The sequence below is a fragment of the Bos indicus x Bos taurus genome, chromosome 6, assembly GCF_003369695.1.
Source record: "Bos indicus x Bos taurus breed Angus x Brahman F1 hybrid chromosome 6, Bos_hybrid_MaternalHap_v2.0, whole genome shotgun sequence".
NCBI classification, from domain to species: Eukaryota; Metazoa; Chordata; class Mammalia; order Artiodactyla; family Bovidae; genus Bos; species Bos indicus x Bos taurus.
Genome location: NC_040081.1, coordinates 72,463,032 through 72,488,557, shown reverse-complemented (window position 1 = coordinate 72,488,557; position 25,526 = coordinate 72,463,032). Strand labels below are relative to the sequence as shown.

The 25,526-nt window shown below is 39.8% G+C and overlaps 2 protein-coding genes and 1 pseudogene across 2 annotated transcripts in view; 2 read left to right on the top strand and 1 right to left on the bottom strand.

Moving 5' to 3' along the window:
* Window positions 1–13,080, bottom strand: part of POLR2B (RNA polymerase II subunit B) — a 43,893-nt gene extending 30,813 nt beyond the window's left edge. Inside the window, exons 1-6 of the mRNA XM_027544585.1 lie at window positions 12,945–13,080; window positions 9,597–9,669; window positions 5,774–5,924; window positions 977–1,089; window positions 631–850; window positions 117–275 (exon numbers count right to left, since the gene is read on the bottom strand). Coding sequence (XP_027400386.1) covers window positions 117–275; window positions 631–850; window positions 977–1,089; window positions 5,774–5,924; window positions 9,597–9,669; window positions 12,945–12,963 — 735 coding nt within the window. The 5' untranslated portion in view covers window positions 12,964–13,080. The remainder of the gene's footprint in view (window positions 1–116; window positions 276–630; window positions 851–976; window positions 1,090–5,773; window positions 5,925–9,596; window positions 9,670–12,944) is intronic.
* LOC113894759 lies at window positions 1,127–2,112 on the top strand (annotated as a pseudogene).
* Window positions 13,081–13,762: 682 nt separating the features above from the next.
* Window positions 13,763–24,069, top strand: LOC113894324 (nitric oxide-associated protein 1). Its single transcript, XM_027544587.1, has 7 exons — window positions 13,763–15,057; window positions 15,974–16,138; window positions 16,759–16,964; window positions 19,598–19,729; window positions 20,723–20,839; window positions 23,356–23,476; window positions 23,753–24,069. Exons 1-7 carry the CDS (start codon window positions 13,800–13,802, stop codon window positions 23,947–23,949), a joined length of 2,196 nt encoding a protein of 731 aa, XP_027400388.1. The 5' UTR covers window positions 13,763–13,799; the 3' UTR covers window positions 23,950–24,069.
* Window positions 24,070–25,526: the final 1,457 nt, after the last annotated feature.

The following is a 25,526-nucleotide window of genomic DNA, read 5'->3' as shown; positions in this document are numbered from 1 at the left end:
CATACAACACTGATAATATGTTCCAGAAAAACTTTTTGACAAAGCATGCAGCCTGGTAACTTACAGAACTAGATTAGAAGGAATAAATCCAAACAATATCATGTAATATTCCATACCTGTCCTCCTCTCGCCAGCATGCTAACCCAGATAGTGCTGGTGGGTCGAGAAGAATTCTCCAGACATGATCTACACTCTCCTGTGTAGGCATATTTGGAATCCTTTTTGGCAAACACATAGACTGTGTTTGTTGCCATTTTCTCTTGAGCAATCAGAACCTACATGGACAATAAAAGTTATAGCCATAAAACACACAAGGTCTTTGAATTACAAAGAACAGTGAAAGCTGCATCTTAATCTGACTGTACAAGCTCATTGAAATAACAATTCTTAAACTTTACATATTCCATTTTGCATAAACACTTAACTGCAACATATTAAGCTCAAACTGTCGAGATTTCTAGTGTATATTATATATAGCTAAACAAAGTTTTGGTTTAATATAAATTCAGATGTCACCTGCCTAATAATTCAACTGCTACTTCCAGATTATTACACAAAATTTACTTTTTAATTTCAACTTTCATGAGCTTAATGATCATTTGTTATTTTTTATAAATAATGCTATTATACCTTTTCTGATCCATTAATAATGAAGTAGCCACCAGGATCCAAGGGGCATTCATTTAACTCACAAAGATCACGATCAGTTAAGCCATTCAATAGGCAGTAAGTTGAACGCAACATAATTGGAATTTTTCCTATAAAAGTTTTCTGATGCTGCGTCTGAAGTTGTTCTTCACCTTCTTTAATGACTGTTTTTGTTATGTCAACATAAAGTGGAGCAGAGTACCTTTGAAAATAAAAGTAGATCACAAGTTAATAGTAAGGTATTTGCTAAAACTCTCAACTGGCCAAAATTTTATTTTCTGAATTTTATTTCAAAATTAGCTGCTGGAAAAGAAACATGGGTTCTTACGTGAGATTTCTTAATCTGGCCTCATTTGGCATCATTGGTGATGGAGCACCATCTCTTTCCCAATGGGTGGGCTTGGACAGGTAAATCTGTTCAAACTTCAGCAAATATCTTGGCTAAAATGAAACAAAAAACCATGGAAAAAAGTAAATAATTTTTTCCATAAAAAATTTAATGATTCAGTTTTAATCAACATTAATATTTTGAGTAGAAACAGCTCTACTGTAGAAAATGCCAAAGTTAATCCACCTTACTAAAATAGTGACTCTCCATAGTCACTATCCATATTCCATAGACATCAAGTTTTATACTTCATCACTCTCTTAAGGTGGAAGACAAAAAGAGACTGTAAAGACTAAGCATATATCATATGCTCTGAATTCATGTCAAACAACTAAAATGGATTTGCATTAATGATCTGTACAGCTGCTTCATGTGCCCTCTCCTTAGCTGAGGTTAGGTTAACAAAGTTACCGGAAAACAAAGAAAAGATAAATTCATACAATTAGAAACGTGTTCTAAACTAATCAACAGGACATGGGAAAAAGTAAACCTAACTCTTCAATTACACATAACAGAAGATGTCAGCACCAGTCGCAGGGCAAAATGGAGGTGCTGATTTTGGAACCCTTCCTGTATACTGGTCAAAGACATCTTTATTCTGGACAATGAAGGAGATCAACTTTTTGCCACGTACAATGACACCTATACCAGCATCAAGAAGCAAAAGGCCTTTGAGAAGAATATTTTCAACAAGACCCATAGGATTGACAGTGAAGCTGCCCTTTTAGAAAGCCTGAAAGTGGTATACAAAAGCTGTATCAATCTCTATTTCTGTATGATTGGCAGCTCCTATAAAAATGAGCTGAAGTTCATGGCTGTTTTGAACTGCTTCTTCAACTAATTGAGATCAGATGCTGAGGGAAAATGTAGAAAGCAAGCTCTGCTGGTGAACATTCTTCTCGGTTGTGGAAGAAATCATAGATGCAGGGGTGATCCGAGACAGTAATTCCCATAAAGTGGTACACCCGGTGGCATTAAGGAGCAGATCAAATATCAGGTGCTGCAGTCAGCCAAGAGAAGATCCAGCAGTCACTCCAGTGAAGACCACCATTCCTGGCTTTTCAGTTCAGTTATGTCCGACTCTGCAACCCCATGAAGTGCAGCACGCCAGGCCTCCCTGTCCATCATCAACTCCCGGAGTCCACCCAAACCCATGTCCATTGAGTCGGTGATGCCATCCAACCATCTTATCCTCTGTCGTCCCCCTCTCCTCCTGCCCTCAATCTTTCCCAGCATCAGGGTCTTTTCCAATGAGTCAGCTCTTCGCATCAGGTGGCCAAAGTATTGGAGTTTCAGCTTCAACAGCAGTCCTTCCAATGAACACCCAGGACTGATCTCCTTTAGGATGGACTGGTTGGATCTCCTTGCAGTCCAAGGAATTCTCAAGAGTCTTCTCCAACACCACAGTTCAAAAGCATCAATTGTTTGGCGCTCAGCTTTCTTTATAATCCAACTCTCACATCCATACATGACCACTGGAAAAACCACAGCCTTGACTAGATGGACCTTTGTTGGCAAAGTAATGTCTCTGCTTTTTAATATACTGTCTACGATGGTCATAACTTTTCTTCCAAGGAGTAAGCATCTTTTAATTTCATGGCTGCAATCACCATCTGTGGTGATTTTAGAGCCCAGAAAAATAAAGTCTGACACTGTTTCCACTGTTTCCCCATCTATTTCCCATGAAATGATGGGACCAGATGCCGTGATCTTAGTTTTCTGAATGCTGAGCTGGCTCTTCACTTTCTCAAAAAATCCAAGAAGAGCTCCTGGGTGACTTCTCATCCAGTCCCTCAAGTGATGCTTGCAGGATCATCTTGGGGTCACAGGGATTTAGACTCCATCATGTCTGTAGGTGCCCCACCCTCACCCCAACCTGTACACGCTTCCCCTTCCTTCTCACTCCTGTCAGTACTGGAAGGAAAGCTCTGAGCACATCTGACACAGGGCAGGGGAAGCACCCTCTTTCTTCTTTGACTGGATTATGCTCCCACGCTCTCCTAGAGCCTGTATTTTCTCTTCCACTTCTGTGCCCTGTGATGCAACTAAACTTCAAAGCAGGAAGTGCTGAGGGCTTTCCTCCTTTTGCCTCTACACAGCCTTCATCCCAACAGCAAGGGGAGGGAGAGAGAATTCTTTTGTACAGAATAAGTGGGGATGGGGAGTGGCATTTCAAGTCTAGGAATTTTCCCCTATTTCTTCTTACTGCCCAGACCTCTAGTCTTGAAAAAAATACTGGGAACATAGGAAAGGACAGCATGGAAGCAGTGATTTAAATTTTATCGAAGAGGGTCTACAAAATTCTATATTTCAAACACAGCTGAATTTTTTTTTTACCCTGATCCTGGCTTTTCAATTCTCTGCCTTGGGTCTGTGAACTCTGCTGCTTAATGCTGTCCTCTTCTGCCTCAACCTAATCCAGGCAGTAGGTCTGGGCACCACCCATCCCGAGGTCACCGAGAGAGGTGCCCTTCTTCAGAAAACCTTTGGGATTAGAATTTCCCCAGGAAGATGAAGGATGGAACGCTCATTTTTGAGTTTCATCTCTCCCTTTGACCCAAAACTTCCCACAAAAATGTCTCAAGAAAACTTCCTGAGACTTAGCATTCTGCCCCATTCACTAACTGCCAAGTCCCATGGGCAGATAACTGGGAATCCTTGAGGGGGCATTTCTGTGTAAGAGATGTATGGAATCAGTATGACAGCCACCTTCTTACAATACTGTGTGCAAAGAGGAATAAAAAGAAAACAACAACATAAAATCCTAATTACTATTCTACATAAAGAAATGAGAATTTCCAACCATGGGTGACTATAGCTTATTTCACAGTTAAAGAAAAGAAAGAGAAGAGAAAGAAAAATTTTCAATTAAATATCTGATACCCAATAAAACAAGATCCATGAGAACTTTTCAGAGTTAAATGGATACAGAATTTCTCTCTAAATCAAACCTCAGAAAAGGAAAAGATGGAACTAAGCAGATCACTAAAGGAAAATCATTAATACCCAAGTTCCCCAAGCTGGAGTAGGCAAAGAGCAAAAAGAACTACTGGTGATAATGAAACAAAAGGAATTAAGTCATCCAACTACTCATTTCCACTATCACCTTAGTTTAGGGCATTATTATCTGAAACTTAAGCTATTTCAAAATTTGTATCTGACTCTAGTCTCTTGCCATTCCCAGTAAACACCATTTCCAAAGCAACCTTTTAAAAATAATGCTTTATATACATTCTATGACAGTCTTTCCACAATTTCCTATGATAGCCAATGACATCCAAGCATATGAAAACCTAGTTCCATCTTATCTTCCACTATCGAAAAAAGATCAAGTCAAAAACAATATACTGACTACAGTGGTCCCTCCATTCCAACCACAAGCCAAATTCATGAAGTATCTTTTGCTGAAATGATTAAATATCTTTTCTCTACTATGACAAATGCCCTTCATGGTCCGCTTAACTCCCTCCCGTCTTCTTCACTAAGCTCTGATACCAAAGCTTGAGAGATCTCTCTCTTCCATAGTACTTATTTTGGAACTCTGAATATGCTATATTGTTATCTCTCATTTTGAAAAGACCATATATAAAAAAATGCCATACATTAAAAAAAAAAAAGACATTTTATACCTGTTTTTCCAACACAGTGCCAGAAGAGTCAATTATTTTTGTTCTTAAGAGCAAAGTCTATGGAGTATCTCCACCTAAACTTTTACCAGCCCTCATGAGACAAGCTACAGAGAAGAGGGACTGATCTGGCAGGAAATAATAATCTCTCCCTCTGTCTACTTCTACTTCTTTTCTACCTCGTTTTGGTTTTTAGTTTTCCCTGTCCCTCAAAACCGATCAAGCTGTCTCTCTACTCAAAAACTAGGAACATGCAATTCCCTGGTGGCTTAGTGGCTAGGATTCTGGGCTTTCCCTGCTATGGCCTGGGTTTGATCCCTGGTGGGGGAAATTGAGATCCCCCAACCCACGCAGCCAATAAACAAATAGTGCTTAAAAAAAAAAAAAAAAAACTGGGGTGGGAAGAAAGTTCATGCGGGAGGGAAATATGTATACCTATGGCTGATTTATGTTGCTGTATGGCAGAAACCAACAACACTGTAAAGCAATTATCCTCCAATTAAAAATAAAGAAAAAAAACTAGGGACAGTCATTGTTTTCGACTACGTACACACTTCTTTACAATCACTCACTTAAAACTAGATTCTAAAATGATAGCCCTGCTATGATTTTAACAATGCTGAAAACATGCATGTGTTAAAAAAAAAAAAAAGACTACAAATGAATTTAGAAAAATTAAAAGAGCTGATATATTTGGGTGATTTTCCCTTATCTCTTATATTGATATAATAATGTATTTCATGCAACAAATAATCAAGGCGGAAGTTCTTCACCTACTTTTTCTTTCGATTCCTTACACTTGGAAAGACAAAAGGAGGATTTTCTGAAGTAATATGACTATTTCTGGCTTGCTTCTCTTAGTAGCTCATCATATCTCTTGAGATTCCTCTTCCTATTAAATACCTACTATCTGTATAAGAATTAACAGTTCTGCATTACTTGCAAAAATGCATCTCTCCATTAGTAAGAATAAATCAGGAGCTGATAGAAACTGTTTTAAGTACACTACAGAAAACACCTATTTTCTTTTTTAACCTTTAAGCCAGGTGAGAAAAGGATTGAAATTTTGAATCAATACATTTATGTTACTTTATTAAAGTAACCATCTTACCGGTTCTTCAACTTCTCCACTAGCATGCTGAGCTTCAGCTTGTAGGTCTATAGGTGGAGCATCTTCCACAATTCTTTGAACAGACATCTGAATAAACTCATCAAAAGAATCCAGCTGTTGTCTCACCAAACCTTTCTCATCAAAATAGGAACTGCGAAAACATGAGTTTACAATCAGTTACAACTCACTGATGTTTTCTAGCATACTTCCCCATTTTCATTATCATTAAATTCAACAAATATTAATCATGAAATAGAAATTACTCTTATCCATCACTATATAAAATACTATCATGTATCTAAAAAGGGGATGAGAGTAGGAACACTTTCTTTGTAGAACTTATTGTTAAGTCTGGGGAAATGAGACTTATACTTGTGGGTAAAATTACTAAAACACAACGTAAGAACTATAAGGAAGCCCTAACTTATAAATATCCCTTATAAACTTTATCCAATCTCTTTGAAACATTTCTTGAAACTAAAGAAAATGTATAGTCAAAGAGAAAAATGTTAACATGGATGGGCCATGAGAATATTACGCTAAGAGAAATAAATAAGAGAAAAACAGATAGCACATGATTTCACTCATATGTGGAATCTTAAAAAAAAAAAGGAAAAAACCCAAACCCAAAACAACAGACAAAAGAAAAAAACCTCACAGACATAGAGAACAGATAAGAGGTTACCAGAGAGAGAAGGCGGTTAGTGTTATAGGTGAAATGGGTGAAGGGAGTAAAACGTATAGTGATACAAATGATGGATGATAACTAGACTGTGGCAGTGATCCCTCTGTGGTATATTTAGATGTTGAACTATAACGCTGTACACCTGAAACTTATATAACAAAAAAAAAAAGCATGGAAAAAAAAAGATAAAAATAAGAACTTTAATTTTAATAAGAAAGATGATGATGTCAATGACTAAAATATAGCATGTTAAGAATTTCAATTTTAGGTTAAAGATTATCTTATTCTGTATATGTTAAAGGTAAAATGAGGCAAAGTCATTTAAGTGAAAATACTTAGCAAATGACTGATCATTAAAAATGGAGCAAGGTTGAGAGATCAGAGCTAGTGGTATAGACACAGAAATCAAACAGTGAAAGCCCCAATGAAGGACAGAGGCTCAAAAAGAAACAACTTACTATTTGTAAGAAGACTCTTTCCCCTCACCACCACACAGGAAGAGCTGCATAGCTGGACCTAGCTTCTAGCCCCTTTTGCTTATTAACTAGCTCCCTCATCTCACACCAATTTTCTGAGCACCATGCATAGCCCAACAAACCATCAGCTTCCCAATTCCACATCAGGAAATCATCTCACAGATGGCTGGCCAGCCTATAGATTCGCTGGCTTTGGGTCCCACCCTGATTCAGTCACCTATGGCTACCAATATCAGAAGTTCTCTATGGCAGAGAACACAGTAACAATCACCCATATATAAGGTACAGCTTTAAGAATGATGGAAGCAGAGACTTCCTTGGTGGTCCAGTGGCTAAGACTCCATGCTCCCAATGCAGGGGCTAGTTTTGATCCACCATCAGGGAACTAGGTCCCACATGCCACAACTAACAGTTCGTGGGCCAAAATTAAAAATTCCCGCATGCCACAACTAAGACCTGGTACAGCCAAATAAATAAATAAAAGTAAGTACATATTTATAGAATTGTGAAGGTAATTTCCTTCAGTAGAGACTGAGAGCTAACAGGAAAGAAATTTCTCACAACCATTTGGGTCAGCCATTGTATATAAGAGACACATAGAAGGCACTAGCTGTAAAAGTAAACAACAATGGTTTTATGGACAATTTACAATTAAAAATCTTTTTAAAAACTAAGGACAAGTTTCATCCTCCCAGGAAGCTGAACCATAGCTACTTTTCCCCAAATCATCAGAACAGTACCTCATTAGAATGCCACCCTTTAAACACCTATAGTTCTTATTTATGAGTAGTTCTTATTTATGGTATCTACTACTATGATGGGCTTCCCTGAATTCCCAGATTCAGTTGTGAAGAATCCACCTGCCAATGCAGGAGATGTCGGTTCATTCCCTTGATCAAAAAGATCCTCTGGAGAAGAAATGGCAAACCACTCCAGTATTCTTACCTGGGAAATCTCATGTATAGAAGGAACCTGGCAGGCTATAGTCCATGGGGTCACAAAAGAGTCAGACACAGTGACTAAATAACAACTACCATGACTGATGTACAAGAAGTCATCTTACTAAAGTCACTATGATATTAAGTATTATCACATTCACAAGCCTGGGAAGATCACTTGATATCAAATAGTGGAAAAACAAAACATCATCTCACCATAGTTAAAGTACCTATAAGCAATTAAAATGTAAAAATCAAACAACATTTTATTCTGTAAGAAACATTAAATGCATGGACTTGTTAAATAGTGTATTTAATCCTTCAGCAATTTGCCACATAAGTTGACAACTATTTTTTTGGCTAAGATCAAAACATTCTTTCTCCCTGGCGATCACCAAATACAGGCATCCTCCAAACATCTAGCTGGTTACTGTTTCCTAGTAAAATGTCTCTTGGTGTTTAATACTAAAAATCACAGAAGATGTAAATGTCTCAGTATGAAGTTTATAGTCCACATTTAATAGGAAAAACAAATACATACTTACATCCCATAAACTCAATACATTTTTAACAAAACAATCTTCAGCAAAGCTTCAGTTTTACTCCAAACACAACTAGCAGAATCTAGAAGCATGTATTCTTCAAAAGGGAAGAGGCTGAGGCATCATCATATTACCATATATAAAGCAACGGTCACTTTGGTAAGAGAGGAGAATTGTAGCATTTTACATCCTAACATAGCAAGAGGTGACTTAACTACTTAAAAGTTATTTTTCTTATCTATATGTAAGGCTTCCTGCTCAGTTTTATTAACAGTTTAATTACACTTAGACTTGGATGGGAATGTGGGTTGAAATACAACCTGTTATAACTTTATCGATTTAAAACAGTGAGAAAACCAAGGAATCAAATTAACAGCACCAGTAATGTAACAAACAGGCATCATATGCCATCTGATATAATGCACTGAGAGCAGAACATCATTGTTACCAAAAGTAAGCACCTAACTATGAGCATCAGACAAACCCAAACTGAGGGGCAGTCTACAAAGTAATCAGCCTGTATTCTTCAAAAATGTTAAGGTCAAAAAAAAAAAAAGTGAGGCCATGGGACGCTTTGAAGAGATAGTGGGTTTCAGAACCGCCCCCCCAAAAAAAGAGGAAGACTAAGGAACTGTCCTAGGTTATAGGAGACAAAAGAATAAGTCATGAAAAAATGTAATATATGATCTTATGTTGGATCCAGGATCAGAAAATTTTTGTTTTGTTCCAAACAACTTTAGTGGGACACCAGCAAAATCTGGGTAAGGTCTCTAAGTTAAATAAGATTACTGTAAAAAAAAATAAATAAATAAGATTACTGTATTAATTAATTTCCTTATTTTAACAACTTAGATTATGATTATATGAAAGAATATTCCTAGGTAAGTCACTAAGTCTCAAACATTTCAGAAAAAAATGCAGACAGATAAAGAATAAGGCAAACATAGCATAAGGTTAACCTTTACGGAATCTAGGTGAAGTATATACATGAATTCTTGCATAATTTTCCTATAAATCAAAATACCTTGCAAATTAAAGTTAGATACTTAAATAAATAACAAGCCAGCACTCTTGAAGCCTATTCACAAAAAACATCTAATTTTCAAGCAAAGAATAAGCAGGAAATCACTGTATGGTTTACAGTGCCTTTTAAAACTTTTTCAGTTTGATCTAAAACATTACCTAATTACAATCCAGCAAGCCTCTTGCCATAAATCTGGGGTGATTTCATCATCATCTTCATCATATTGCATATCTGCAAAAAAAAAAAAAAAAAATCATTCTTACTTGCAATAAATACTACTAGCTCACATCTCACTCCTATCATGGGAGGTAGCAGAAACACATTTATCGGTACTAAATAAATAAAAAGCAATTGCTTTACCCCATTTCTGTAAAATCTCAATCATTACTTGAATTGTAATGAAATAATGTATGAATGTATGTACATATACACGAGTCTATGTCACATAGGTATTCTCCCAACTCACAAAGAGGTCTCATGAGAAAGGTTCAGTACAAGTCATAGTCATAGGAATTTATAACTGTTCCATCCTCTCCAGAAAGCTCATGTAACTCTTATTAACAGCTAAATATATTATAATAACTAATAGCAGGCTCACAGTCCTCTGATCCAAAGTCAGAGATAAGGCTAAGACGTAGGAGTCAGCAAAGGATTCCAATAGCTGGGCAATATGTTAAGGTGCAGTGTCTATTACAGCAACATTTCATACATGGACAGGGATGACAGCCTCTATTTTCCAAAGGTGGCCACACTGTATCTTCCATTTTACATATTCTTTTATAAAGTGATTTTAACACTCCTATCATCAAGATATAAGGGCGGGGGAGGTTGGTCAATGCTTCTTCCCCTTGATTCTAGATAGGTTTTTGAATCTCTCATAACTAAAGAGAATACAGTTGAACCAATGTTACACAATTTTAGAAGCTTTAGATCAGGAAAAGCAATGCAATTCCACCTTGTTTGCTGAAATACTTACATTTGGAGCTGTGATTAAGAAGACCTACTACTCTAAGGCTGGTATACTTAAGTGAGAAAGCCTAAACAGAGAAGCCACTCACAGATGTTCCAGTCAGCAATCCTAGTCCTTGAATTTTTCTAGGTTAGATGCCAGATGCACTGAAAGCAGAGTGTGAGTAAACACTCCAGATCACAATCCCCAGCTGTCAATATCCAGCCTTTGTGTCTGCCAACCACCGGCATCAGGCAACAGTCAAGCCATTCCTACTATGCTCTGCCCAAATTCCTAGCCCATTCAATTCAAAATAATTTCTAAGCAGCCAAATTTTGGGGTAGTCATGCAGCAACAGTCATGTGTGCAATGGGGCATTTGAAAAATCAGTGTGCACCGGTCCTAATATTAGTCTCATCTTTTTTTTTTTTTTTTAATTTTTTTCCAAGTGTGGGTTTATTTTGAAATTATGAAGATTTCTACATTATTTTTTATTACATACAATAAAGCAATGCTTAGCTTAAAGTAAAACTTTCACATTTAAAGTTTTTATTTTAAAAATATTTTTATTTTTATTTATTTATTTTAAATAAAACATCTTTTTTATTTTAAAAAGATATTTTAAAAATGTAAACACGTAAAAGCCACCAAAAAAGTTGATCATATCTTGCAGTATAGGTTTATCCTTAAATATTTACATATCAAATGCTGTTTAGAAAAGATTTAAAAACTGGCTAAAAATCATTTACAATTGGCAATGATTAAAATATCCTTGTCTCTGAAAAGGCGTATTAATGGCACATAATGAATTTACTGTCACAAGCACTTAACAGTTTAATAGGTATGTAGTTTTATCAGTATACAAAATGCTTTTAGATGATCAGTGCAGTTGTTCTGGAGTGATCGCTGTAACAGGAAAAGGCCAAAAACAGAACATCGACTTTCAAAAGGTCTTTTCAAACAGTCTCCTTCTTATCAAAGAGTTTTCAGCTCAGGAGAGAAGAACAGCATTTAATTACTGCACCCCTTGCATATGGGATGTATGACAAACTATTCCAGGTCATCGACAGGAGCTGCAATCTGCAGAATAATACAGCCAGTCCCTTCTCATGCCACCAAAGAGCAGCACACAGATTGAGCACGAAACACAAAAGCATAACTGTTGCAAGCAATCTCATTGTTTCAAACATTTTCTTCAGTTGTTTCACAGGTCCCATTGAAAAGCATGTACTGGCTAAGGCAGCAGTATTTCCAAAGGTATAAAACACTGCAAAAATCTTTATGCCTCCAGGGAGACACAGCAATCCAGTTCCAAGGATGCAGAAGAAGATGCCACTGATGAAGGATATGGCAAATCACTTCAGCCTGGTGTTGAAACTAAGGGATGAGGCATCAGGGACCTGCAGGGTCAGGCCCTGTTCCTCCTTGTCCTGGCGGGGTAAAAAAACTAAGGTATCTAAAACAGCTTAGAGATTTCTAGCTTTGATGACACACTAGATGTTATTATCACAAGCACACAGGAGAAGCTAATAAGGCTGGAAAAGGAGCCGTAATAATCAAGTTAGTTTTATATTTATTGATCATTTATCCCTTTTAACATTTTTCATGTCTTCTAGCTTGTGAGAAATGAGAATATATCACCTACTAAAAAATTAAGCTAAGATTTTTTTTGAATTTTTTTCGCAGATAGAAGAACAAGAATACAATGATACTAATAAATTTCTAGATCCAAGATAAAAATGAGACACAAGTTTCAACAGCAGACCTTAAGTTTCTGCTTCTATTTTCTCCATGAAGTAAGCAAAGGAACAGAAGAGTGAGGGGCAACCAGAAGGTTGGGAGCTAGAAGAAAATGAACTCTGAAAAAGGAGTTGTGGAGAATGGAAGAGGGAGCATTAAAAATATAAAAAGAAAATACACTATTCATGACTAAGATTTCTACATGTAAAAAGAAAAAAAGACATAGCGTTCCTGTTCAGTAAAAGGCATACCATTGAAAACTGTGTCATATCGTGGTAAGAGGAAATGTAAATATCACCTTTTAAGGTAATTTACTTAGGCATATAGCAACATGAAGAAATGCCAAACTGGATCAAACCCTGCCTCCCCCCCAATACACACACATATACAGAAACTATATTCTTTGTCCCCGGGGTATTACCAGAACCTAGCACAATGTTTGGCACAGGCCGTCGCTCAAAAACTATTCAACAAATCCACTAGCTCTGGCCTTAACGTAAATTTGAAAAGGAGCTGTGCTTCAGACGAAATCAAAACAACTGTACCTGTCGTATGGTTCTGCAGGCTACTTTCAATACGGGAAGGGAGCGTCACATTCAATCAAGAGAACAAAAGTCCCCCTGACCGAGATCATACAGGCTACGTTCCCTGCACCCTCCGCCTCTCAAAATCTCGGATCCGGCCTGGGGCTGTGGGGAAACGACTGGGGATGTGGTGCGGCAGGCCGGGGAGGGGGCCGCATTCCTTCATTCGTCCAACTCCCCACGTTTCCCCCCCGTAAATGTGTCGCCGAGGAGTGCCCTGACTGGTCACCTACCCTCGTCCGCGTCGTACATCTTGGCAAACGGTTCCCGAGCCCCTCAATCCAGAAATCACACACAGGAAGGCGCGTAGCTGCCACCGACCACCGCAAAGCGAGGCGAAGTAGTTTCCGTCTCCGGCGTACCCAGAATACTCTGCGTCCCACACGAAGCCCCGCCCATAAAGGCTCCAATTAAGGTCTGCGCCTGCGCGAAGGCCGGGGGAAAAAACGTGATTAAGGGTTAGTATTGCACATGCGCGGTTTGTGGGTTGAGGTTCCTTTTCTTGAGTGGGAGGACCGCTGCTTACAGTCTCCGAGTTGGCTCCTGCCAATGAAGCTTTGTTTTCTAGTGTTGTTGCACTAATAATGGCACCAAAAAAAGAAAGAAGATTTAATAATAAAAGGTTTAATTTTCGCCGTTCTCTATTTTTTCAGTTCTAAAGATTTAAAAACACGAAGCTTTTAAGAAGGATTTGTGTACAACTATGCATCATATTTTTTAAATGTTTAAGAAATGTGATTTTAATGCTGTTGCACGAATAATGATACCCGAAAAAAGCCAAGAAGATGTATTAATAAAAGGTTTTAATTGTGGCTGTAAGTCTGCGACATTCTATTTTTAATTTTCCAGTTCAAAAGACAAACACGTAGCTTCTAACAATGTGACTTCTTAACCGCAGGTGGTGCCACGGACAGCGCGTTTGTTTAGCCTGAAAGTTGATAAACCCTCACTCACTAGCCTATTGGACCGATCTACGCTAATCTATGTCCCGGGTATCGCTTTAAGTAGGTTTCTGGGCCACAGAGCCTTCATCGCGAGAACTCACGGGATTAGACGTGGAAGGAGGAGCTTCGGTGCAACGCTGACGAATGACGGCTCTCTGGAACTCCTGGCCTGTCCCTGCTGTTTTACGCTCATCTGGGGCCACAGTGCGTGTGCGAAAAGGTGGCTCCGCCCTTTTGCCCACTCCTGCATTTCTCATGCTGCCCGCGCGCCTAGCTCGCAGGCTTCTCTGCGGCTTCTTGCGGGGACCCACTCCCATTGTAACGCGTAACGGCGTCCGGGAGACGCTCCTCGAGAGGAGATGCGCTACCGATTACTCCTCCCGACACTCAGCGGGCGTGGGACGTGGTCTTCCTCGTGGCGCGACAGCGACTGGGGGTAACCCAGGAGGGGCTGACCTGGAAGAGAGTTTTCTGTTCCCTGAGTACGTCCTGGATTCGGAGTCGGAAGCAACCCTCCAGGACCAGCTGCGGGAGCTGCAGCAGCGGCAGGAAGAGGAGGAGAGACGGATAGAGCAGCAGCGAGAGGAGAGGCGGCAGCAGAAGTTAGGCGCCGGCCGGCGGGTACACCAAGTGGTGGGGCACCCGGACCCAACGGTGCCGCCCAGCGGCCAGAACTGTTCTGGCTGCGGTGCGGAGCTGCACTGCCAGGACCCCGGCGTTCCCGGCTACCTGCCCAGCGAGAAGTTTAACAGCGCGGTGGCGGAGGAAGGGGGGCTGGAGCGGACTGTATGCCAGCGCTGCTGGCTGCTAGTGCATCACCGGCGCGCCCTGCGCCTTCAGGTGAGCCAGGGACAGTTCCAGGAGCTGGTGAGCGCCGCGCTGCGGCGGCCCGAGCCAGCTCTTGTACTGTACATGGTGGACCTACTGGATCTGCCCGACACCTTGCTGCCCCACCTGCCTGCCCTGGTGGGCCCCAAGCAACTGATCGTGCTGGGAAACAAGGTGGACCTGCTGCCCCAAGACACTCCCAACTACCGGCAGCGGCTCCGGGAGCGACTGTGGGACGAATGCATCGGCGCCGGGCTCCTGCCGCCCCGCGGCTACCGAAGAGCTCAACGTTCCAGTGGGGGCCGGCCACGGGGCGGGGAGGACAACGCGAATCTTCCGTCGAAGTCCAGCACGGTGCTCAGAGACGTGCGGCTCATCAGCGCCAAGACAGGCTATGGAGTTGAAGAGTTGATCTCCGCGCTCCAGCGCTCCTGGCGCTACCGGGGCGACGTCTACCTGGTTGGCTCAACCAACGCTGGCAAGTCCACTCTTTTCAATACGCTTCTGGAGTCCGATTATTGCATCGCCAAGGGCGCTGAAGCTATCGACAGGGCCACCATCTCTCCTTGGCCTGGTGAGCGTCCTCTTCGTTTTCTGAAAAGCTGGTAGTCTGATCGTGATTCACTCTCCTAGTCATGTATTCTTCCTTAATGTCCATCAGGGGCTGGTGGGAGGCTTCCCTTTAAAAATTCTCTACCTACTTTGTTCACATTTCTCTTCCGTGGCAGCTTAGTGCTTGCAAATTCAGTATATGTTGTAGTAACTTTTCAATAGAAATAGAAATACTCAATGGAGTATTCCTATGTTCAAGCCACCGTTCTAAGCACTTCAGGTGAACCAGAGGACAATGTTTGCTCTCTTGAAGGTTTCCCTTGTAGCTTTAGTCATTTGTAAGTTTCTCCAGAAAGTCCTTTGATTTTTGTGGAGAAAAGCCTCCATCCATCCCTCAGTCTTACTCTTCATATCTTGAGTTTACTCATGAGATTCTATAGGTTTAACGTATGAATAATTCACTGATGCAATATGATGTGTGGCTTCGCTGAAAATAAGTCAACTTTTATTTTCAATCAAGAAACATCTGAAGTAATTACAGAATGAATCCTTCTGTGACCTGTTTTTATGTAACAGTTGGCAAAATGAACTACTTCATTTGTTCCTTTGAAACCAGTGTTTAACTTGGCTTGGTAAATTGTATTCTCTGTCTTGGACTTTGGGAGACTTATATACAGAAATGCTTTTATACCTGTTAGTAGTATGCAGAAGATGGAAAGAGATCAGGCCTATAGATTTGGCGTTCAGATCCTAGTTGAGCCTGTGAGCCAGTCTTTGAGCCTATTGCCTTATCTGTAAAGTAAGAATAATTTTGTAGAGGGTTGTCATGAAAGTTAAGAGAAATAATCACAGTACTCAAGATGGTACAGGTCCTCTTAAATGTTTTATTCTATTTTCCTGTACAATGTTTATAACAGTGTATGTATTTGGTATTTCAGGTACTACATTAAACCTTCTGAAGTTTCCTATTTGTAACCCAACTCCTTACAGAATGTTTCAAAGGCAAAAAAGGCTTAAAAGAGATGCAACTGAAGCAGAAGAAGATCTTAGTCAACAAGAACAAAATAAACTGAATCTCTTAAAAAAGCATGGTTATTTAGTAGGTAAGTGTCTTCTATAGGAAAACTAGTGTAACTGTATGCTCAAATTTTTTGTTGAGCATCTTGAAATACAGCTCTCTAGGGCTAGCCAGTTTTTTATGGGAAGAGACACTCCCTCTTTTTAGAACATAGAGACCTTTTAGAGGCAAGGCTGCTGTTTGGAAGTCCAGAATTCATTGCACTGGGAAAATTGAGATGGTAGATACTTGAAGAAATCCAGGAAAGGAAATGTGAGTAACTGCCTATCTGGCTATTGTTAGAAGTAGAACCATGTGCACTAAGATGCCAGCCCCCTCCTTGCAGACCATACAAGTTGTTGAACTGTAACAGCTTTAAATTGGATTGTCCCCCTTTCCTTAGTATCTCTTTCCAACCTTAATTTACGAAAAACTGATTTCCAACACTCTTCCCCTCCACCGAATGTGCACAGCCAGCCACACTCATTTCCTCATTACAAGAGTCTGACTCTGGCTGCATTTAGAAACAGAGAAAAAGTATCACTGTAGTCTCACTTCCTTCCAAACACCACAGTTAGTCTTAGTAACTTGTTTGAAGCAAACAGAAAAATTACGAGTCAAAAGCTTTAAAGGAGTGACTACTAACTTCAATATAACTTGTTCTAGGAAGGGTTGGAAGAACATTCTCATATTCAGAAGCACAGAAGGATAAAGCTGCCTTTGAATTTGATGCCGATTCATTTGCCTTTGATATGGGAAATGAACCTGTTCTGGCTGCAGATAAATCCACCAAACGAGTAGAACTGACCCCAGAAGATGTGAAAGATGCCCACTGGTTTTATGACACCCCTGGAATTACAAAGGAAAATTGTGTATGTATTTCATATCTTTTAGAAACATTAACTTTCAAGTGCAGGAGTACTATTTTAATCAGCAGATGAAAAAAAGACATCCTTTCATTTTAGACTCAGTTCTGATTCATTCATCAGACTGTTTCCTTGGTGAATCTATATGCCATTTGGTAGGCGTCACTTCTGACAACCTGTTTCTATCTTTGTGATTTTTACCTTAGAGAAATATTTACAGAATCCTAGATTTTAAGGTTGGAAGAAATCATAAATGTCACTGCAGTTCAGCCACCTGTCCCATACTTGAATTCCCTCCATAACATATTCACCAAGAGGTGCACTCACTTTGAACTGAAGTAAGGAGGGACTCACCCTCAGCTAAAGCAGTGTCACCTCATGTCCCAAGGTCACCCATTTGATCTTTGACCTGCTCTTTATATTGAGCTGGGCAGTCTCCCTGTACGTACTTTGTACTTATTGTTCCCCAAAGGTGTATGGAATAAATGTAATGCCTCGGTCCCTCTGCCAGACATTGAAATGTTTTAAAGTATAATGTCCTTTCTTTCTTACTCTACACTTTTCTTCTCTGTCATTAATTCATCCTAGGAACATGGGGACTGTGCTGACATAATCCAGATGATTTGTCTTCATTTCCTGGAGCTATTCTGAGAATAGGCTATAAACACATGACACTTTCCAGCATGAGTTCTAATTTGTTTTTGTTCTTGAAAAAGTGATACAAAGTACTAAATTTCTTAAGTAGGTGCCGCCTCAGATGAACCTAATTTAGAATAGGATCAACTCATTGTTTATGTCCAGCCTTTACTCCCTTAGCAATTCAGAACTTCACAGAGTAAAGAAAAAGCCAAGGAGTACAAGAATTTGGTAAGATTTAAATCAAAATCTGACTTTAAAAATTTGAGAAAGTAAAAAAAAATTGGCTAAAAATCTTTTGCAAGCTTGTTTCTTAAAAATAAAAAGAAAATTTTTAAAAATGTAATATCTAGGAAGATTTGAAAGAAAATAATGTAAGGGGTGGCAAGTAGTTTTCTTTAGTATTTGTGTTTGAAAAAGCACATGTAGGAAAGAAATATTTTAACACTTTTAGCAGAGACCCTAATACTTCCATTTCACAATAGAGTTCCTTGCTTCAGCTTAGGAAACTGGCTCCCACTACTATTGAACATTACTACTGCTATCACTTTAACTTTACCCACTCATCTTTAACTTTTAGGCTCAGTTAGGGCAATGACATGGAGAAGGCAATGGCACCCCACTCCAGTACTCTCGCCTGGAAACTCCCATGGACGGAGGAGCCTGGTAGGCTGCAGTCCATGGGGTTGCTAAGAGTCGGACACGACTGAGCGACTTCACTTTCATGCATTGGAGAAGGAAATGGCAGCCCACTTCAGTGTTCTTGTCTGGAGAATCCCAGAGACAGGGGAGCCTGGTGCGCTGCCATCTATGGGGTCGCACAGAGTCGGACGCAACTGAAGCGACTTAGCAGCAACAGCAGGGCAATGACATGACCGAAGCAACTTAGCAGCAGCAGCAGGTCAGGGATAGCAATTCCTTTAGTCAGGTATACCCTCTTGTCAACTGGTCAAAAAGGCAAGAATTTGCTAACTACTATAGCCAGCACTGAGACCCTCAAGTTTTTAGATACAAAAGTTCTCTCAGGCAGTTTGATTCTCTGTCAGTTTATTGATATATTTATTTAATGCCTTGAACCAGTGTTTCCCAAACTAAAGCAAGGAACTCTGTTGTAAAATGGAAGTATGAGGGTCTTTGCTAAAAGGGTTAGAGTAATTCTCTCCTGCCAGGAGCTTTAAATGTGCTTTTCAAACACAAGTACTGAAGAAAACTACTTGCCACCCCCTTACATATTTTCATTCAAGTCTCCCTAGATATTACTTTTTTTTTAAATTTTCTTCTTACTTTTCTTTAAGAAACAAGTCCACAAAAAGCCATTTTTTTACTTTCTCGAATTTTTTTAGTCAGATTTTGATTTTAGTCTCACCAGAATCTTGTACTTCCTGGCTTTTCTTTTCCATTTTCTCTAGTCTACTTAGGAATCTTCATCCTCAGAAGTCACAGGATCCATACCTTTGTGTTGTTGTTGTTGTTGTTGTTTTTGCTGAGTATTTGTAGGAAATAAGGAAAGTGAATACTGGAATTTAGCAAAGATTCTTCAAGCTTTTTACTTGAGCCTAGAATGGGGTGATCACTCTCACTTAATGCATGCATAGCTGCCACGAGGACAAAACACAGCACATTACCTTACCATTACCTGAGAATTGCTGCTCCCTAGAAGCCTTGACAAGAGAACATATTTTTCTATCCTGGAATTGAATCATCAATGTGTTCAGATCACACAAAATTTGATAGAATTCAGAGGATGCTGTTGTTTCATATACCTGTATACTGCCATTACTTAAGATTAAGTTGTGAAACAAGAGTAGAGCCAACTATAAATTGATTCCATGAGACAGAAAGAAGCTATGAATTTTATGTGCAGCAAATTCTGGAATACATACTTTGATGTATTGTGAAGCCTAGAATATATAATCATAACTTTTTATCTTACAGGTAAAGCACGATACAGCATATGTTCATTGAAAGTAATTCTCAAAAAAAATCTGCACTTTGCTTTACAGATTTTAAGTCTTCTAACAGAAAAAGAAGTAAATATTGTATTGCCAACACATTCCATTATTCCAAGAACTTTTATGCTAAAACCAGGAATGGTTCTATTTTTGGGTGCCTTAGGCCGCATAGATTTTCTAAAGGTAAGAAAAGTCTGTACCATTGAAAAATGACTTTATTTTTGGGATTTACTTTAAGCAAGCAGATATTATCAAGACTAGCAAAATGTTGATAACTAGGTCATGACTGTTGGGGTTGATATCCTTTTATGTCTGTGTTTTAAAATGTCTGTAATATAAACCTGGGATAATGAAATAGTGGGAAAAAGTCATAGGTCTTAAAAAAATTGTCTTCAAAAAACAGCTCAATGTCCCATACAGCTTGACATTAAAAAGATAGTTTCCCTCTCCTGTGGTATTATTTTCTGTGGAAATCAGAGGGCATACGTTTAGGGGCAGGGTTAATATGGCATTAAATTAATTCCACACTCTACATCCGATGACACGTACACTTTTATACATGTATTTTTTTGGTTTGGTATTCATTTACATAGCATCATTTAGAGATTTTAAAGCATCTATAGAACTGCTCCCCATTTTTGCCAAAGTGAGCAGCAAAATGGAAAATGAAAGATGGATATGCACACTCAGTGCAACCTGTGGCCATTGCCTTAGCACACATCTTGGGTTTCTGTTTGTTCATAATTTGTTGAAAATTTGGCCTTACATACTTGAAACATTACATACATTTTTAGAGACCATACAATATTAACATTTTAAACCAAATTTTATACAGGGACAATTAAAGCAGATGGTATATTCATTTGTTTTTCATAAAAATAGACATTTAAGTATCCACAAAGTGTATATAAGGTATCATAGGTTTATTTACATGGGTGTAAGTGCATTGCTTCTGCCATGTTTTTCCTACCTTCCTCTTTTTTTTTGGCCACACCACATAGCATGCAGGACCTTGGTTCCCCGAACAGGGCTTGAACCCAGGCCACTGCAGTGGAAGCACAGAGCGCTCAGGACTGGACTGCCAGGGAATTCCCCAGATTTTTTAAATTGTACCTTGTAATGTGCTGGTTTTCCAAGTTTTCATTGTACAGATAAGTTCTTTCTTCCTTTCTTAAGGGAAATCAGTCAGCTTGGTTTACAGTTGTGGCTTCCAACTTCCTTCCTGTTCACATTACTTCATTGGACAAGGCAGATACTATGTATCAGAAGCACGCAGGTCATACGCTACTGAAGGTGAGCCAACATGATTTGATGGTTGAATAGTTAGGTTAATACACCCTGGTAGTCCGACAGCCCTGATAAAAAGCCTTTGTTGGATAGAAGCATCTTTGTTACATCATCAGCTAGCTCTCCCTGACCTTGTTCACCTTGAGGATTTTGGCTATAAAGTGAGACAGGCTCTGATAACAAAAGGGATGTTGGATTGGACTGACCCCGGGATACTGACAGAGCTGGGTTTTCTCTGGGTGACACTGTCCAGTATGGTAGCCACATGTGGCTATTTAAATAAGTTAATTAAAATTAAATAAACTTTAAAATTTAGTTCTTTACTTGCACTAGCCACTTTTCAACTGCCCAGTGGTCACATCATTTCAAAAAGTTGCGCTGGATAATGTGAGTGAGGAGACATTGGATTTTCTCACAACTGGGTGATGCTCCTGGCATGTAGTGGGTGGAGGCCAGAGATGATGCTAAACATAATGCGTGCACAGGACAGCCCCTCACAACAGGGAATTATCTGGTCCACATGTGAGTAGTGCTGAGTTTAGAAGCCCTTGTCTGGGTAGAAAAGCTCTTCTCCCAGATTCTTAACCACAGATACTTAGAGACTATTGTATGTCTTCTCTCCTGCTTACTTGATCCTTCCTTTGACCTGTTAAGCAGTGTGTGAAAATTTCTCTGATCTTTCAGAAACAAAACTAAACTCAAGTGTCCCACTCCTTCCTCTTCTTTACAATCAAGCTGACTCCTGCTCCTCACCTCCCATCCTCTGCAGTCCCTGCTGTGCCCTTTTTGTGCCACTGAAATTGTTCCAAGTTCTCTAGAAACTGAATGGGGCCTATTTATAGTTCTTTAACCAGACCTGAATACACACTGTTGGCTAGCCTGTAGTGTATGATGGTTAAGATCACTGGAGCTAGGCTGGGTTCAAATCCTACTCTGCTCCACCAGTTAGTGAAGCTGTGTGACTTTAGGCGAGTTTCCTTTACCTCTGTCTGTTGTGACCACACCGTGAGGTTGTGGAGAAGATCCAGTGCCAGGGCACCGCTGTCACTGCTGTGTAGGTGTCTGTGGCGATGAGGAGGGGGTTGGGACATAGCGCCTGCAAAAATACCAGGTGCATCCAATGCAGATGTGATTTACATTAATGAACGCTCATACAACTAAAAATAGGTCAAAACGCACACCTGCCCTTCAACCAGGATAAAACCAACCTGACTTCAGAAGCAAATGCTTCTTTCTCTCTGGACTGAAAAAGCCAGAGTGAAATTAAGACTCCATTGAAATAACTGGCCTAAAGTTGATGCTCCAGACACATGTAGGATTTGAGGGGAAGGCTCCACCTTCATGCATCTGTGTAGTCTTCAGGGTGGACTCACTGATACTTCTCAAAGCGACACCAGGCTTCTCTCCCCTCGTAATACAGTTTCTTGGGCTGCTCTGTGCCTCTGCCTTGCCTTCTGGTTTTCATTCATCTCCCAAGTCAAAGTCAGTCTTGCCTCCTAATCATCACTGAGACCAGCCTCACAGTCCAAACTGTAGCCTGCTTTCTGAGATTATGAGGTATAATGTAGACTCCAGTTTTATTGTCTTCCTCCCACCCCCACCCCACTACAGCTGTAGTTCTCAACCAGGTTGACTCTTACCACAAGGCAACATTTGGCAAAGCCTGGAGACAGTTTTGGTTTTCACAACTTACTGGATGCCGAGTAGAGGCTGCTAAAAATTGTGCAATGCACAAGACAGCCTCCTCCAACAAAAAATTATTTGGCTCAAAAGGTCAATAGTGCTGAGGTTGATAAATCCTGCACTGTACAGGTTTTTCCAAAATATAAAGCAGGTCCCAATATTCTTTTTCATTCTTTTTTCTTTCCTGCTTATGATTTCTTGTTAGTTCCACATTACTGAGAAGTCGAAACTGAAAGCCTCATCACTAATACACACACATAACACACTCAGCACAGTTAAAACTACAATTCTCTGAACTCATCATCTTTTTTCCAATTTTTGTGTCTGTACGTTACTCAGAATACCTTTCAACACTGAGTAACTTTAATCTATTTTTCAAAATTCTGCTCATTAATGGTTTTATTTGACCAAGCCACATTCATTATTCCTTTCACAACCATAGTACTTAATAAATTGCCTCTCATTACATATCTTACCTTTTATTTACTTGCTATTTCCACCTTCTGATCTCCTCGGGAGCAGGGACCATACTGTAACGTCTGTGTTTGTGTTCTTAGTGATAAACACAGAGAAATCCATTAATAAATAGGTAAATTATCCTCCTTTTATTTCCAATAATGGAAACACCTGTAAACATAGAGCTGATGTTAACCATTATCCATGTACCCTAGGTTTCTAATGAGGCAGGGATTAACCTGTGTGTCCAGACAGGCCTGTTAGTTTAATGGTTTTATTTTTGATACCTGTACAATATTATCTTATCAGTGCCTTACTTAATATTAGAGTTATCAGGGGTTTCATTTGAATTTCCAAATAACTTTATCTCCTCCCAATGGAAGGTACCAGTGGGTGGAGAAGAAAGAATGGCAGGATTTCCTCCTCTTGTTGCTGAAGACATCACGTTAGATGAAGGACTTGGGGAATCTGAAGCAGTGGCTGACATCAAGTTCTCCTCTGCAGGTAATTTTACACCAAGCACAAGAGTTTATCATATTTTTATACAGATTTGCCTTAACTGACACAAGCCAAATATTTTAAGAAATACATGCTAGATTATCCATAAGATGCAACCTGCTCTGAAAATGAATCTGTACATTTTCACAAATGTATTGATGCTTTTTAAAAAAAATAGTGAGGCAGCAGTAGCCTCCCTGGGGTCTCCATCTGGAGCTGTGTTTGGTGTTTTTAATAGGATGGTTGCTAACACCGTCTGTGTTTTTTCATGTGCCTGCATAGGTTGGGTAGCAGTGACACCGCAGTTTAAGGACACACTGACCCTCCGAGGCTATACACCTCAAGGGACAGTCCTGACAGTCCGGCGCCCTCTCTTGCCACATATAGTTAACATCAAAGGAAAGCGCATCAAGGGAAGTGTGGCGTATAAAACCAAAAGGCCTCCTGCTCTTATGTACAATCTGCAGAAGAAAAGATAGATACGTGAAGCTGACCTGTTCACATTGAAGATGAACTATATAGAACATTCTGTGTGCATCGCACCGCATTTTATTAAATACTGCTGTAATAAAGCCCCCTAACCCTTTTTAAACTACCAAGGACCGTGCCTCTTTTTAATGAACTGAGTTTGTAAACACGTTATTTTTTTTAGTAGGGTACATACATGTATGTATGTGTGATTCAAACATACCTAAAAGAGAGTTCTGCTACATTGTTTTCTCCCACTAGTATTTGAGACCAGATGGCACTTCTCATTTAGAAAAAAGCAGCTTAGCAGTTGGCTTAAGAGAAAATGGCAGAAAGTTAATTTCTCCAAAATATGCTATCTTAAATCAGAGAGGTGAGTAAGCGGCTGCACTTCACGTAGTCAGCCAAGTACCCAACTGGGGAACACACCATGGCTTCCATCTCTGGGTCTAAGGTGGTTGCTCAAGTTGTCATCCTTTCACAGCAATGGGAAGAAGAGAAGAGTGTGAAGAGCATGCAGCTACCGTACTGAAATGAAGGGAAGAGCTGGAAGTTGCCCACATCACAGTGTCCAGTGGTGAATGTTTCCATGGCCACACCCTGCCATGAGGAAGCTGGAGGATGTAAACGGAAATGCAGAGTCAGATTTTTATTACTTAGGGGAAGCAGCAGTGAAAGAAATCTTGAAAACAAGTAGAAATTTCCCTTACCTAATCTAAAAGTGCCTGAAAATCTTAGAAAAGGATTTATGTTATATCCTTTTGGAATCTGAGATCTATTCTGCAAGGATCAGAGCACTTCAACTATTTTATCAACATTTGTCTGTAAACACTGTACATAAAACATTACACCAGTCAGAAGTGTTTACCTTCAAGTATTTCTAGTCGATTGAGTGGCCCTATAGCTGTGGACAATGAATTGGCAAGTCAAGTCCCAGGTCCCATGATGAGATGAATGCTGTGAAGTTAATTGGCCTGAAACAGATCCCTGAACTTCCTGTAGACTTAGGGTTAGCATTAACTTTTTAATAGTCCTGTATTCTCTGACAACATATACACTCGAGCCCCCTCTCCCCTCTCACTAAGTAGGTCATTATAGGATAAATGGTCAGTATTTTAAAATGCAACTTGTAGGGCTTTTTGGTAGCTCAGTGATAAAGAATCTGCCTGCCAATGCAGGAAACACGGGTTCAATCCCTGATCCGGGAAAATCCCATGTGCTGTGGAGCAACTAAGTCTGTGTGCCTCAACTACTGAGCCTGTGCTCTAGATACACTGTGCAGCAACTACTGAAGCCCACGCACCCTAGAGCCCGTGTTCCATAAGAGATGCCACCACAGTGAGACACCCATGCACTGCAACTAGAGTAGGCCCTGCTACCCCCAACTAGAGAAAAGCCAGCTTCACCAACAAAGACCCAGCACAGCCAAAAATAAAAAGTTTAAAAAACTACTTGTAAAAACTGTAGGTCTCACTTTCATTATGTTTCAAAGTGAATACTATTGGCATCTTGGGGAAAGTGGTTCTATATGTGTATCCTTCATCCCCAAATACCAAATGCCACTAGCAGCACCCCTGCCCCATTCCTC